This window comes from Scardinius erythrophthalmus (genome assembly GCF_964197995.2).
Source record: "Scardinius erythrophthalmus genome assembly, chromosome: 16".
Lineage (NCBI taxonomy): Eukaryota > Metazoa > Chordata > Actinopteri > Cypriniformes > Leuciscidae > Scardinius > Scardinius erythrophthalmus.
The window spans coordinates 19,670,581-19,685,258 of record NC_138236.1 but is presented as its reverse complement, the minus strand read 5'-3'; the positions used below and the strand labels follow the sequence as shown (position 1 = coordinate 19,685,258).

General features: G+C 37.3%; 2 protein-coding genes across 3 annotated transcripts in view; both read right to left on the bottom strand.

The window, feature by feature from the left end:
* Positions 1-520: 520 nt before the first annotated feature.
* Positions 521-9,425, bottom strand: il6r (interleukin 6 receptor). 2 transcript variants are annotated; one of them, XM_081388104.1, is made up of 10 exons: positions 8,599-9,425; positions 5,780-6,403; positions 5,566-5,689; positions 3,458-3,627; positions 3,189-3,340; positions 2,914-3,076; positions 1,818-1,855; positions 1,634-1,682; positions 1,279-1,399; positions 521-1,157 (listed from the first exon to the last, which is right to left on the bottom strand). In XM_081388104.1, the coding sequence occupies exons 1-10, from the start codon at positions 8,693-8,695 to the stop codon at positions 890-892; spliced, it is 1,806 nt and encodes a 601-aa protein (XP_081244230.1). In that variant the 5' UTR covers positions 8,696-9,425; the 3' UTR covers positions 521-889. The 2 variants fall into 2 exon arrangements, with proteins under 2 accessions (XP_081244230.1, XP_081244229.1); XM_081388103.1 differs by having other exon boundaries at positions 1,634-1,855; positions 8,599-9,002.
* Positions 9,426-11,976: 2,551 nt separating this feature from the next.
* Positions 11,977-14,678, bottom strand: part of atp8b2 (ATPase phospholipid transporting 8B2) — a gene marked incomplete at its 5' end in the record, with an annotated part of 44,114 nt that continues 41,412 nt past the window's right edge. The window contains one exon of the mRNA XM_081388102.1: positions 11,977-13,094. Coding sequence (XP_081244228.1) covers positions 12,996-13,094 — 99 coding nt within the window. The 3' untranslated portion in view covers positions 11,977-12,995. The remainder of the gene's footprint in view (positions 13,095-14,678) is intronic.

The window sequence follows — 14,678 nt, the reverse complement described above, 5'->3', positions numbered from 1 at the left end:
GCCACAACTTCTTACAACAGGTGATTTCCAATGTTCTATTTGCCTTTATAACTAGGCGGACACTTATTTACATATAAAGGATTATTCCAGGTTCAATAAGTTAAACTAATGTTGATTACCACAAAAATGTCTTACTTTCTTTAAAAAAACAAAAAGGTTTAACAGTGAATCACTTACAATAAAAATGATTGGGGCCAATCTGTAAATGTTAAAATCCACAGTATCATTATTGCAGAAACAAAAAAGATGAAAACAATGCGTCAACATGATCTAGGTGTGAAAAAAAAAAAAAAATCTGTGTAAAGTTACACAATGTTACAACTTTGTTTAGGATACATTTTGACATTATAATGCATAAAACCCTAAAAATTACAAGAAAGATTTTACATCTCAAATAACACACACGTTTCAACAAGATTTAATCTTTTATAAAATGATAAGCTTCACATGTTTGCTTAAAAAATCCCATGCATTCATTGTAAGTTACTCACCATATGCTTGATTTCTTTTCATCAACAAGGGACGAGTCAATATATATATATATATATATATATATATATATATATTTGTATTGATTAAGATTATCTTGTACCAAGGCATTAAGCAGACACTCTTATTCAAAAATGTGCTTTATAAAAAGTGCTTTAGCTTCACATGTGAGATTGTCATGGTCAACAGATGGCAGGCATTTTATAGAAGTTGCTTTAAAAATACTTATTTACAAATAGTTTTGATAGTAGTCAAAAATATCAAGAAAGAATACTGAGAATACTGAATTACTTAGTCTACGATAATTTTTTACAAACTCATAACACTGTTATTGAACCATATAAAAACAGTGTGTGATCCTTAGTCAATGTAGTATGTACTACAGTGAGCTTTCATCAGTTTACTCATGTCTGTCTATCTTCCATGGCACACCCTCAGTCCCTTGAGACAAGAAATAATCCATGTTTTGCAGATGAATGCCCTCATGCTCCTCTGGCTGGACGGGAAGGAAGTGTTGCTGGCTGTGCTTGGAAGGAGACATCAGTAACTTTCCCTCCTCTGGAAGTTGCTCAGATGGAGCAGGAGCAGGAAGAGGACGAGAGGAATGTAGGAGGAATGTAAAGGGCAAAGTCTGTTTTCCTATTTTAGACATGAAATGCAGCCTATTCCTGAGAAGACACAAGAACAAAATGAAAACGGGTAAAACTTTGACTTTTTAAGAGACATTTTCAGAGCTAAGAAATCGCTAATTGGACATTAAAAGATGGATGTGATAGGAAAGAGTTTTACCTTAAGAAAAAGACCGTGAGCATGGTGAGGGCTACAATAAAACACAGCCCAAAAGCACATGACATGTACAGCCACACGGTAGCATATCCAAAATCATCAGTCCCAACAATTACCACTGATTCTGAGAGATAGAAAGAGTGAGTGAGGACAGAGGTGAAATGTCACGGAAGGCTGAAACATTTGGAAAGTACAGCACATTGTTAAACTCCAAACATGTTGTAGTGACCATTTCCTGTTTTGGCTTTCTGGTAAGGTACCACATTAATTTTCTTTCTCGTTTCATTATAGAATTACCAGAAGTGTGAGTAACAGTACCTGAAGGAGAACAATGAGATGTTTTCTTGCTCAGACTCACCTACACCAGGAACTTCTCCAGAACCTTCAGGAAACATCTCAAAGGGTTCCTGAAAGACGGAAGAGATAACAAACATAAGGTTTAAATATAGTAATGTGAACGTATGTGTGTATGTGGATGCATTCAAGTGCATGTATAGATATGTCAGTGTGTTTCTGTGTGGTATTGTATTGAATGAACTCACCAAGGTAATGCTCTCAAAGGAAGTCGTCGTCTCAGGAGCTACAAAGAAACCCAAACAAACATTAAAATGTACAAACGTGTTTTTAAGGGCAAATATAAATGGCTGTTGCACCCTTAAAGCTGTTGTTTTGCTTCTCCAACCTCAAAACTGTATCAAATATTAATTCTTATTTTTAGAGAATTATTGATTAAAATATAAAAAAAAAAAAGTCTGGTCAATTATTTTCTTTGAGCATTTTCACTTTGTATTTTGTTTTGTTCTTGCATATTTTACGCTAGAAAACAAGACAATGAAATGCGTACATACATTATAGAAACTGTATTTTTTCAATGTCTACAAATACAAGAGGTAATTATAAACCCGACACTTAATGCAATGTGACAGACTTCATCAAAATGGGTCTTCAACTTAATGGGTGTTTTTTAAATTTTGAACACTGTCATTTAAAGCTGTCATTTACAATTTTGGACGTTTGTTTGCACATCTTCTTTTTGAGAGCTTGCCCAATTTATTGAAAGCTCAATGTCCAATAGACAATCAGATGCTTTTCCCAATGCAAACAGTGTAACTTATGCTCTCCTAGTCTCCCAGTGAATCACACCATCTGGACAGGACCCAAAATAATGTGTTTAGAGACTTTTGTCAGATGAACATTGATCTTTGCTCTCTTAAAATCAATAGTACAGGTTTGTGCCAAAGACTCCCACTAAAGCATGGATTCAATCAGGTTTGATTAAAGTGGATCACTTGAACAGTTTTGTACTGTTTTCACACACACACACACACACACACACACACACACACACACACACACACACACACACACACACACACACACACACACCAACATTTATATAATTTGTAAATAGTTTTATATAGATGTATAGTATTTAGGTGGACAGAGAGAGAGACAGACAGACAGACAGACAGACAGATAGACAGATAGACAGATAGATAGATAGATAGATAGATAGATAGATAGATAGATAGATAGATAGATAGATAGATAGATAGATAGATAGATAGATAGATAGATAGATGTTACTGATGGCAGTGTTTTCTTTGCAGTATTAAAAATGACCATGTATTTTGTTACCTGACCAAGTGACTGCAAAGACAGTATCAGTCCAGTCACTCCAGACACCGTCAAACTCATCCTTGGCTTGAAGCTGCACTTCATACTGAGTGTGTGGCAGAGCATCATAAATCGTCCAGGACTGTTGTTTGTCTGTATTGTCATCTATCAACTTTGACTGGTACTAAATACAAATACAAGCACTCATAAATACAGACTCATAACCCAAGGTAAGCCATTGTGCCATTTCATCCAAAAGATCTATGCATAATTATATACAAGCCGTCCAACTCTACCTTCTCAGCGAATTGTGGTCGGTATCTTAGCTGAAAATGCAGGACATAGTAGCCATGCTTCCAGGAATTAGGATAAGACCAGGATACTTTAAGCATTTGCTTCTGTCCCTCGACTGCTCTCACCCTCACTCCGGTCGGGGGGTCTGGCTTAACTACAGAGAGAGAAAAAGAGATTTTCATTTCATAAACAAATTAGTGGTATGCTTAACTAATAATTACTAAGTAACTAATCAACATCCTACAGGACGGAAAAACACACAAGCACTCACTGATATTATGTAGCCTGAGTATGAGACTAGGGCTCGTGGCACTGCCGGCTGTGTTAGACACACACAGTTTTGCCACATGGGGATCTCTGTCACCCTCCCCCATGGGGAAAGCACACCAACAGCGGTACCGGGAGGCTGAACAAGCCACACGAGTGATGTTACCAAACAATCTTTGGAAGGAGACAAAAGGAGGAAGAGAAGTGCACAAAAGAGATCAAATGATGCTTTCATAATTTAACCCCCCCCCCCAGTTCTGTTTTGTTCCTGTTCCCTGACATTTGTATGTTGACATACCGTAGGCTGTGTTTGAAATTGCCCCTTATACCCTCATTCACTATTCCCGACATTTTTCCACTATTCCCTACAACATTATATAGTCCACTTGAAGGAGTGAATGAAAACGAGTGAGTGAATTCGTACACTACGTGCGCCGGAAGGGCTGCCAGCCTGCCACTTTTGCATAGTTTGTGCTTGCTGTTTAAAGGGGAGGTACAATGGTGTTTCATGTATTCAGAGTTGTTTACAGTGTTAAAGAGATGGATTCTCATGCTAAACATGGGCAAAGTTAAAAAAAAAATATTTTGGACGGATAACGGAGAATTTCTGTGCCGAAAATCTTACTTTCGGGTTGGTACAAGTTTCGGCTGTTTTTTTTCGATGGTGGATCTAATGACGTAGATGAGAGTGGAACTCCTTATATGAGCATTTCTCTCGGAAAAGCGCGCCCGCGCACACGTCGACCAGAGGAGAGCGAGACCGCGCACATCAACGCGCTTCAACAGGAAATCATCGGCAGCCAGCACTGCATAGGATTTGTTCAAGAATGTCTCCAAAAAAGTGTGTTTTTGGATGTGAGGGAAAGCTTACCGTGTCCAGCTTTCCAAAGAACCCAGTGTTACAGGAACAGTGGATGCAGTTTGTTTTTCCGGGGCAGCAACGGAGTGTACCAAGTGCGGTTGTGTTTTCTGGTCATTTCAGTGACGAATGTTTTATTAACAAGGCCCAGGTCGACGCTGGATTTGCAAATCGTTTGCTATTAAAACGTGGAGCGGTCCCAGTGATAAAAGACCCCATTCATGTAAGTACAACTGGATCAGATTTCTGTCTTTTGCTGGAAATCAAGCACTACCGCTTGACTCTATAGCTCCGCCTCCAGGACCTCGGCTTTTTCCGGAGAGAATCGGAAAGCTGTATTTTTCTTTTATAAATATAATAAAACTAAACACTTTTTGGAGATATTAAAGATGCACTACTACTCTATAGGTACTCAAGATTAACATGAGATTAGGTGAAACTGTGCATGTTATGTACCCTTTAATAATCATTTGAAACTAGGCAAACTGGCAGCTCCAGTAGTAAGACGAAAAGATTTATCTTGAACTCTGCCATGGCAACTAGCATGTATAAATCTTAATTAAACAATTTAATAATCAATTAAAAACGAATTTATACCTGTATGATATTACAAGCCACATTGGATCAGCAGTGTGGAATAGGGCTGTGGACGCCATCCTCAGGTCAGAAGCGGGAATTCATTCGGCACTACCTTTACAGTGCATTATGGGTATTCTCTAGCCGTTGAGCGTACATCAGTTGTACACTCGTTATTGCGGTGCGTTATGGGATTGAATGAGTGCACTCGATAACATCCACTACTACGGTTTCGGACACCAGTACAAATGGCTTTCCCTTCAAATAGTGCCCTATTTAAGGGTATACGGGGCGATGTCAGACACAGCCCTAGTTTCCTAGTGTGTGCCAGATAGTCACTAATTTACTTCACCTGTTGTTTTTTTAGTTTCCTTGTTTACCCCTGTGTATTCAAACCCTGAGTTCTGCCTGTTCTTTGCGCCGTGTCGTCTTTATCTGTGTTCAGTGTGTTCATTCTAATTTATACTCTCCTGCGTTTTGGTTTTCTTCTTAAAACTTTGAATCAGTATTTCCTTGTGTGTTTTGAATAGAACACACCAGAAACCTGACATCACACAAAACTGAATGCGATTAAAAAGTTTGGAATGGCATGACAGCATGTCATTTAGTCCTAAAAATGCTGATTACTGTTAAATAAATTCAGTCTGTCTTTGTCCGTTTACCAAAGACACACTCACCCTCTATTAAGAAGTAGGTAACACAGCGGCCGTGGGGTTACTGGATGTTTGGACGTCCAATCGCAGCGGACCTTACTGGTGTGAAACTTCCTGTAGCAAAAGACAGTGGGTCTCTCTGGGGGCACTGTGAATGTGACACAAGAATGTGAATTTCTTTTGCGTACTGTGTATCTGTATATCACTTATCAATATACCTATGAAAGAAAGTCCTCACCCCCTACGCTGATTTTGAATGTGGAAACGAGTCTCTCTCCTCTGTAGCAGCTGTAATTCCCAGCATCTGCCAAGCTGAGATGTGGACGTCTTAAAATCCCTCCCCTCTCCACTCCAGCATGCACTCGTCGTCCGTTGAGAGTCCATTGTGTTCGCTTTTTGATGCCTCGTGTCACCCTGGACCCTTCCTCTTCATAATCATAGTCCTCATAATCATCTTTATCAGGATCTGTCCCCATGGTGATACCAAAGGCCTCTTCTTCATGACCAGCAGTTTGACTGACAGCACGCAAAACACGTCTAGAAGTGCTTTGTTCCTTTGTTATGGTTATAGGGGGTTTAACAGTGACCGTTGTGTCCCCTTTAGTTTTGGTATATATACCAGAATCAGTCTTTTGGTAGGTTCCAATTGTAGCATCTCCCTTCATTCTGGTTATTTGCGTAGCATTAGCATGGACTCTTTGGGACGTCCAGTTGACAGTGATGTCTTCTCTCTGCTTGTTTCTATATTTTTTATTCATGACACCGGTCGAAGCCAACGGCACGTCGTCCACAGTGACATCGCCTCTGCAGCCAAGCACAACATTGCTTCCTAACTTCAAGACCAAAACTCCAGGAGGGGGCTCTGAAGAAGAATACAGCAGTTAGATCATTAATCACATTAATAATCCTTTGCAGAATATTCTGTGCACAGCTGGGCTTTGTCACGTGTACTGTTGTCTAGTCTGAGTACATGTATTCATACTTGGGTGAGTATATACAGTACAATTGTACCCACAGTTCATTGCGTTGGCTAAATATGGAACAAAATTATGCAACAAAGAGGTACTTTTGCTTTCACTTCCCTTTATTAAAATCCCTCAGATTCTTCTTCACAATCACTCGTTCACTGCACCAGTTGGACATGATGCAAAGGCAATACAACACCAGACTTGTTTATAAAAGGACTCTATACGTAATGTGAAAGAAATTTAGAAAGACAATAACTGATAAATCTTTTTTTTCCTCCAAGTTCATGGCACTTTTAAACAATAAATATATACTGAAAGCCTATAAAAATCTATACTATTTCCATATACTATATGCTTCATTTCTATGTGCATACACAAACACTTGCTAATACATAACGCCTAAATGCTCATTAATGCATATGATTATTTTTTTTTAAATCTGTGCATGACAAGTGTTCCTTAAACTATGGGCGCTTTTGGCTCTCGGCACTGTAGAAAATAAACTCTCACTTGTTTATTTAGTTTGTCCACTAACAATGCCCAGTAGTGGACAAACACGAATCACAGAAGAATTCTGTCTTTTGTTCCCTTAATTTCATGGTCATTTCTACCACATCTTAAAATATAGGCTACATTGCGTTTAAGAACATTTTGCCATGGAAATCACTTAAAAAGACAAAGAAAAAAGGCAGACAGACAGTTTTGTTTTGCTGAGTCTAAAATAGCTAGCATTTAATGTATTTGAGACTATAACTTGATTGATTGATACACAATAAAAAAAACAAAAAACATTTTAGTTTAGGGTCCAATTCTCACTATTAACTAGTTGCTTATATTGGCTGTTTATTAGTACTTATAATAAAGCACATATTAATGCCTTATTCTGCCTGACCATTTTCTACATCCCTTAATCATACCCAATACCTAAACTTAACAACTACCTTACTAACTATTAATAAGCAGCAGGAGTTTATTGAGGTGAAAATCATAGTTAATAGTTTGAATTGAACCCTAAACTAAAGTGTGACCAAAATTTTCATCATAAGTGAAATTTATAAGAATTTATTTTTTTCTCGCACATCACGTCTACTTTATTTCAAGCATGCTCTTTACTGACAGACACTGCTGTCTATTTAGCAAACAAGTTCACTCTAGCTTTAATTAGGGGCTAAAGCATGGTTGTGGTGGAAATGATATCCAGCAAAGCAAACACACACCTTTTGAGGTGCAAGTTGAAGGAGAATCTTAATGAAAAGAAATTATACCAGCACTTTCTTAAGAACATTTTATTCAACGTATCGGCAAAACAAGTAGCCTTTGTCAAGTATGAAAAAGGCTACTTGTTTTGCCGAAACTCTGGCAATAATAAGAGAGTGTGCAGTCATAATTTCTTTTCATGTGGTGGAAATGATGTTACAGACATAATTTTTGGACAATGTAAATTTAGATCTAGCCTAAATAATTTTAATGTAAATCATTGTCAAATACAGATTTAAATAATACAAATTTACGTAAAAAAAAATCTCAAAATTAAATTAAAATTGGTACGGTGATAGGCCTAACTCATTTTATTTTAATGATGGTTTTTAAAATGTTATGATTTTTTTTTTTTTTTTTTTGATGACGGCAAAGTTAAAAGTTTGTAAGACCGTTTGAATGTGAATATCATATAAAAATGGACAAAATAAAGTGAATCTAACAGTTTAAATGAAAATAATGTAATAACACCTGCCTGGAACAAGAAACAAACATAAATTCTTGCTTTGCTCTTATGTTCTCCGGTGGGCTTAATGGGTTTATTTATTTACAGCTCACAGTTAACTATTTAAAAGTCCCGTAATGAAATGGGATTATTTAGACTATTAAAATTATCATAGGAATGTCTATTAATAGCTTCTTTACCACAAGCGCTCATCATTAACCATTAACCACTGAGTCAGAAGTGAATCACTACAACCTAACAAACCCATAAAGGAGTTAATTTATGTTTTTAAAGTTAGGCTACAACACACTGCAATACAAGTATGACTGATTTCAGTTTCTTAAAATTCTCAATTGTATTTTGAAATGAAATGATTAATTAGCCTACCTTGTGGAGGACACTGCTCATCTTCTTGTGCAGACTGAACTTTAATCGCAGCTAATACACCGAAGAGAAACACGAGTGTAAATCGGGTCCACATCATTTTTCACTACCAAAAAAGAATCAGCCAACAAAATAGGCAAAAGTATAACGGGTCATAATGTCAACCTGTTCAGCAAGTTAAACGAGATATTTAGCCTACATCCTCACATCAAATTTTTAGACAGCCTAAAAAAACGTATAGCCTAGCCTACGGGCGTTTGATCTATCTAAAACTCTTACATTGTTATTTGAAACATTGTACAGATCTAGGACAATTCGTTTGACAAAAAATACTTTCAGTTGCTTCAAGATAAGATTACGATCCGGAGTCCGTTTGTTTGTGAGAGAAGCAGAAGACTGCTGCCCCTTCCTCTCCTACCGCACATTAGACTTTATCTGTTAACAAATCCGCTCTTACGAAACTGCGAACCGCAAAGACAAACAAGTTCCTATTTGACAAGGCAAAGACCGAGAAACGAATTATTTCTGTTTGCGGTCAGGTTTTTACTACAGAGTAGTAGATGACCCAATATGTCGATGAGGGTCACCAGAACATCAGGTCGAAATACATCTGAGGTGCTGCTGGACACGTTAATTATTTTAAGTTATATTAATGATTCCCTCATTTATCCACCCATTTTGACTGTCTGGCATCCGTTGAACACAAAATGAGAAATTTAAGCCTCAAAAACTTCGTGTTCGCTATTCATTGATAATTTATTAATAATCTGAACTCTAATTATCTTAATAATAAGATGAACTCTAGAACCGAATTAGCCCAATTCGTGACTGAATCATTCAAACAACAGTCTTGTGAACCGTATGAATTGATTCATTTAAAAGATTCGACTCAAAAGAACAAATCGTTCACAAAAAGGGCATCACTACCACACATCACACGGTCTACTTTAATGGTGTTGTGTCCTTTTTACATCTTCAGTTCACATTCATTGCATGGAAAAAAGTGAGCAGTGCAATTCAGGACACTTTAAATAGAAAGTCATAGTTTAGAACTATGGTGAGCAAATTATGACAATGCTATTTTTTTTGGTGAACCATTCCATTAGAAATTATTTATCAATTAAACGTAGTTAGACAAAAAGTTTTTTTTTCACTTGATTAAAATAATTTAATCCATCTAAATTCCATTTTTCACTAGGGTCATTCACAACAGCAGGGTGTTTACTTCACAGGTCATATGGACCATTCCATTAATTTGGCTAACAGACACTGCAAGAGACTACTAGATTCTGAGTTGACCTGTAACCTATAATTGCAATTAAATGTAAATACTTTACTGTGTGGATATAGAAAGAGATATACATTTTAAAAAATGAACACTCACACATTTAGCTTTTAAGGCATATAATTGTTACCCATTTAACAGTATGAGAGCTAGGTCTAACTTCTACAGGGAACAGGACAAGTATGGAGCTTATTAACTTTTCAAACATCTTTATCAACTTTCTTGGTCTATCTCATACTAAAACACACACACCATTGCGTTTACATTCTTATTACCTAAATTCAAATACTGGTAAAGGCCACATTTAGACCAGAATGGTCAAGGTGGATTCCATTTGGTAACTCTTAAGTTAATTATTTTAATACAACTTAAAAAAAAGTCCAAACACACTTGTTATCACAGTCCACTGGATCAATGCACCACCGTTGGGCAAATGGCTAGACCTTCAAGGGTCCAGCAGAGCAGAGTTTGGGGTTGAATTGGACTTCTAGTCAAGTAGTCAGGGTTGGAGCACCAATATGGTGCAAAGACATGGATGAAGAAGAACGGGTTCATCCAGCAGAGTCACGTTCTCACTGAGAACTGTAGCGTTTTATCACACAGAACCGCACACATCTTAGTGCTATTTTCAGCAGTGGGGAAAAACAGAAAATCTGCAGATTTACTGATCTCTGAGCAACAAACAGACAAAAAGCTGAAGTATTTGACTCAGCAAAACAATATGCTAACAAAATTGTCCAAACAGTATGAGACCTAAGAAAGAAATCCACTGTGAGATAAAAAAAGCAGAAGAAAAGATAAACCACCCTTAATATATAGAGATAAAAACAATCCTTGAACTGACTGAGATTTCAAATGAAAAAGATAGAGAACTACTCAATTTGAACACAAAAATCTTAAACCTGATATAGCTGCAGGCCATTTAGTTATCAGTAATACTTGAATAATCATTACTTGAAACTGTTATGTATAATCAGGGCTTGACAATAACTTTTTTGGCTTACCGGACACTGTGGCTAGTGGTTTTCCTAAGTTACCAGCCACTCAGCATTTTCACCGGCCACAATTTTGACATTGTTACCATGGGGAAAAACTGCTATATAGACATCTTTAATATTATCTCATAATTTGGTGGGAGGTATATTAGGCTGCTGTAACTTTAAAGGGGTGGTTCAGGATTTTGGACATAGGACCTCATTTCCAAGTTAGCCTGGGTGTTATTTATCAGTGGAGACAGTTTTCAACATTTTTCATCCAGTCCTTCCAGTTGCATAGTTCGCCGATGCTAGGCTAGCGCGAGTCAACAGTAACTGCTAGCCTGCCATTAAAACAGTTTTACCCACTCCACAGTACACCAAAAGCAAATAAATTATAACGCCAGACTATCGATGTAAATGTCTGTTGAGAGAATAATGTTAGAAATCAAACTACCCTTTCATCGCATTGCAATAGTTATACTTTGTTCCCTGCATTTATTAGCACAGTCTACAGCAGCGGCGGAGTGATATTAAGTTACCTAGGCAACCGAGACTACTACTAGCTAGCTAGAAGTCCCGACTGTAGTCCGCTTTTGTTCTGTGTTTACTTTTCAGCGCAGTACTAACCGGAGCAAAGTAAAATTCCGGCGCTGCTAAAAAACTAGTTCCTGTAAATGTAATGCGATCATTGAGATGAAAGGGTAGTTTGATTTCTAACATTATTCTCTCAACAGACATTTACATCGATAGTCTGGCGTTATAATTTATTTGCTTTTGGTGTACTGTGGAGTGGGTAAAACTGTTTTAATGGCAGGCTAGCAGTTACCGTTGACTCGCGCTAGCCTAGCACCGGTGAAATTTTTTGAAAACTGTCTCCACTGATAAAAAACACCCAGGCTAACTTGGAAATGAGGTCCGATGTCCAAAATCCTGAACCACCCCTTTACGACCTGACGCACTTGTACTGTTACACATGCGTTTTCTTTCTCAACTGTTTACGTTCACTTAAAACATAACTGACTGCGTTCACGTGAATACTCGCCAAGACCGGCATTTTGACATTAGTTTGTGTGTATTTGACTGTTTAAGCACAATAAGCAGAGAAAAAGGACTCAATTTAGTACTGAGAGGCGGCTTTATGTGCGCAGACTTTGGGTGTGAGAACAAAATCTGCGAGAATTAGTAAAATTATGTGCAATCCCACAAAGAAATTCAAGCCCTGTAGCAGCAACAATATTCATCTGGAGCAAATGAAACGATCGACTGAGGAGAAGCGGATTTGTGTCAACTCGCAGTCAGAGAGATCATGAGAGAGCGAGAAAGCGCAGCTGGTATTGAGTATCTATTCTGTGGAAAATGAGTACTGGAAGCGTTTCAGGTATTTCAGTATCGATATGTATCGAAAAATTTATATTTCTGACAACGCTACAACGCACTTAGTTTATTTCAGATGCCTTTTTAAAAGTCTACAATTGAAAAAAATATATATTTATATAGGCCTATAAAATTCAACCCACCAAAGTGTATAATGGGAGTGACTGTTAGACGACACTGAAATCCACCATTTGGCGGATTGGCGGGTGTTAATGTCAAGCCCTGTGTGTAATGTATTAATATATTGTGATATGTATTGATACATTTAAGCTAAGATATTGAGAGAAACGTTTTAATGCAAAAAATTGGGAGCTTTTTTTCCTGTCTCCAAATTAAAAATAATTAATCTAAAAGTGTATTTGAGTGCAACGTAATATGTATTTAGTTAAACAACTGATATCAGCTATAGCTGGTAGTCAGGTGTGATGTAATATCAGCCGTGGCAATGTTATTTAGCGGTTTGTTGTCTGCTAACTTGGCTAGAATGAAAAACTCAGTCGTAAACAGCTCAAATGACACCAAATTTGTCCTTCTCACTGACAGGAAATCTGAGAATGGGAACAATACAGGAAATGCGAGGGGTGAAACTCTTTGTGCTGTCTGTATACATACACAGTTTTTGTCTACTAAATCTGCATTCATTTCCATGTGTGTTTTAAGCGTGTTTACTCCTAAACTGTCTGGGGCGCTGTCTTCTCTGGTCATGTCCTCAGACAGAAACATGAGCATTCACATGAAGGATTCCAGTTGGTATTGTCTATCTATCATTCGCCACTGGAAGTTTCTTCTGCAATGGGAGGAGGTCCAGGGCTGCTTGCACCACTGATACGAGCTCCAGAACCCTTCCACACAAACGGTGCTTCCTAGAAGAAAGAATCAATAAGAGGATTAATAAAAAATAAAAAAACAAATGACCATACTACATACATAAAATGCACTAGAGTAAATGTGCCTCTTGAGGCCCTGATATACTTCAAGCAAAATCAAAGAACGAACTGATGTGACGTCAATTAAAAAACATTCAGGCCAAAATGAAGTTCGGTTCGGGAGGTCGAAACAGCTTGCCAAAGCAAACTTCCTGGAAAAGTTTGCTCCAGCTAGTAAGCACCTTTAAACTACTATGGTCCAAGTCGATTATGCAATAGGTAGGTGGGCTCAGGGACTTTTTTTTTTTTTTTTTAATGTGTAGCTTTTCCATTTTTTAAATTTTCTACTATAAAGAAGCTCTTCAGTGTGTTCATGTTTTAACTCATGTGTGACTTTGATGAACTGAACAGAAGAAATTACAATTTGTGTGGATACAAATTTAATATCTACAGTATGTTAATTTCTTCAGTCCATTGAGACTGGAGTGCCGAATTGCAGAGCTTGTGTAAACATTAGGGGTGTAACGATACACAAAACTGACGGTTCGGTACGTCCCACGGTTTTGACGTCTCGGTTCGGTTCGGTTCATTTAGGTGGGGTGGAGTTTTTTTTTTAAACAGTGCTTTAATTAACAAATTGTGTCCTTGTCTTTAAATTAATTCAATTACAAGTAAACGTCTCACAAGGATAAATTATAAAAAAGAAAAAATTATCTGCTAATGCTGTAAACTATACAGGAGCCCTTACTTTCACATTACTATAACATTAAAGACATTAGAGCCTAGACTTTTAGCCTAAATTCAGTTGCTATTTATTTTTAGATATAATAATAATCAACACTCAAGTAACAAATTGTATGAAAACATGTAAACTGTACATAAGGCAGTTTTTACATTAACATATGTTTTTACTCTAATTTATTATTGAAATATAATCATTTACACAGTTGCTGTCATTTTCATGACAGATATTTTAAAAATACATTAAATAATCAAGATGTCATTAACAGGTTAAGTAAACTATAATATATAGGCTAATATAGTGCATTTATTTAGTGAAAGGGTTCATTTCCTTAGCAAACCAACAAGCTGTGGACACTGAATGACTTGCCTGAGGTAAATAAAGCTATATGAAAAACTAAGTGTTTTATTGACGTATTTCCGCTGTTGAAACACTGACTTAGCGATTACACGAGTTATGATGCCTTTCAGTAAATATACTGTATCTTTCAACATACCTTCAGGTGTCCATTCATGTTTATTCTGTAACTGAGGAAGAGATGCTCGCGTTTACTCGCGCTCCGCGCTGCCGCTTTAAATGAGGAGCTTGTCACGCAAGATCAAAGAGCGCCAAAACGACATTTCATGTTTGAATTTCGTGGTCAAATAGACAGAATCTGAAAGATTACACCTTGCTTATTATCGAAAGTAACAAAACACTGAGCTTTTTGCGATTAAATGTGGTTAATGGTGGTTAATGGTGGTTAGGCAACAACGCTGTATTCGTTGTGTACACATAAGACATGAGGTCCAATGGGGGCGGGGCGGGCGTGTTCGGTACGCCATGAGAGTATCGCGATT

Excerpts from the sequence above, each read along its gene's own strand:
- il6r (XM_081388103.1), bottom strand. The coding sequence starts at position 8,695 with ATGATGTGGACCCGATTTACACTCGTGTTTCTCTTCGGTGTATTAGCT. Across the intron at positions 3,628-5,565 it reads TACCTACTTCTTAATAGAGG|ATTGTTTGGTAACATCACTC; the intron begins GTGAGTGTGTCT and ends CTCCTTCCAAAG. Across the intron at positions 1,400-1,633 it reads TGGAGAAGTTCCTGGTGTAG|AATCAGTGGTAATTGTTGGG; the intron begins GTGAGTCTGAGC and ends TCTATCTCTCAG.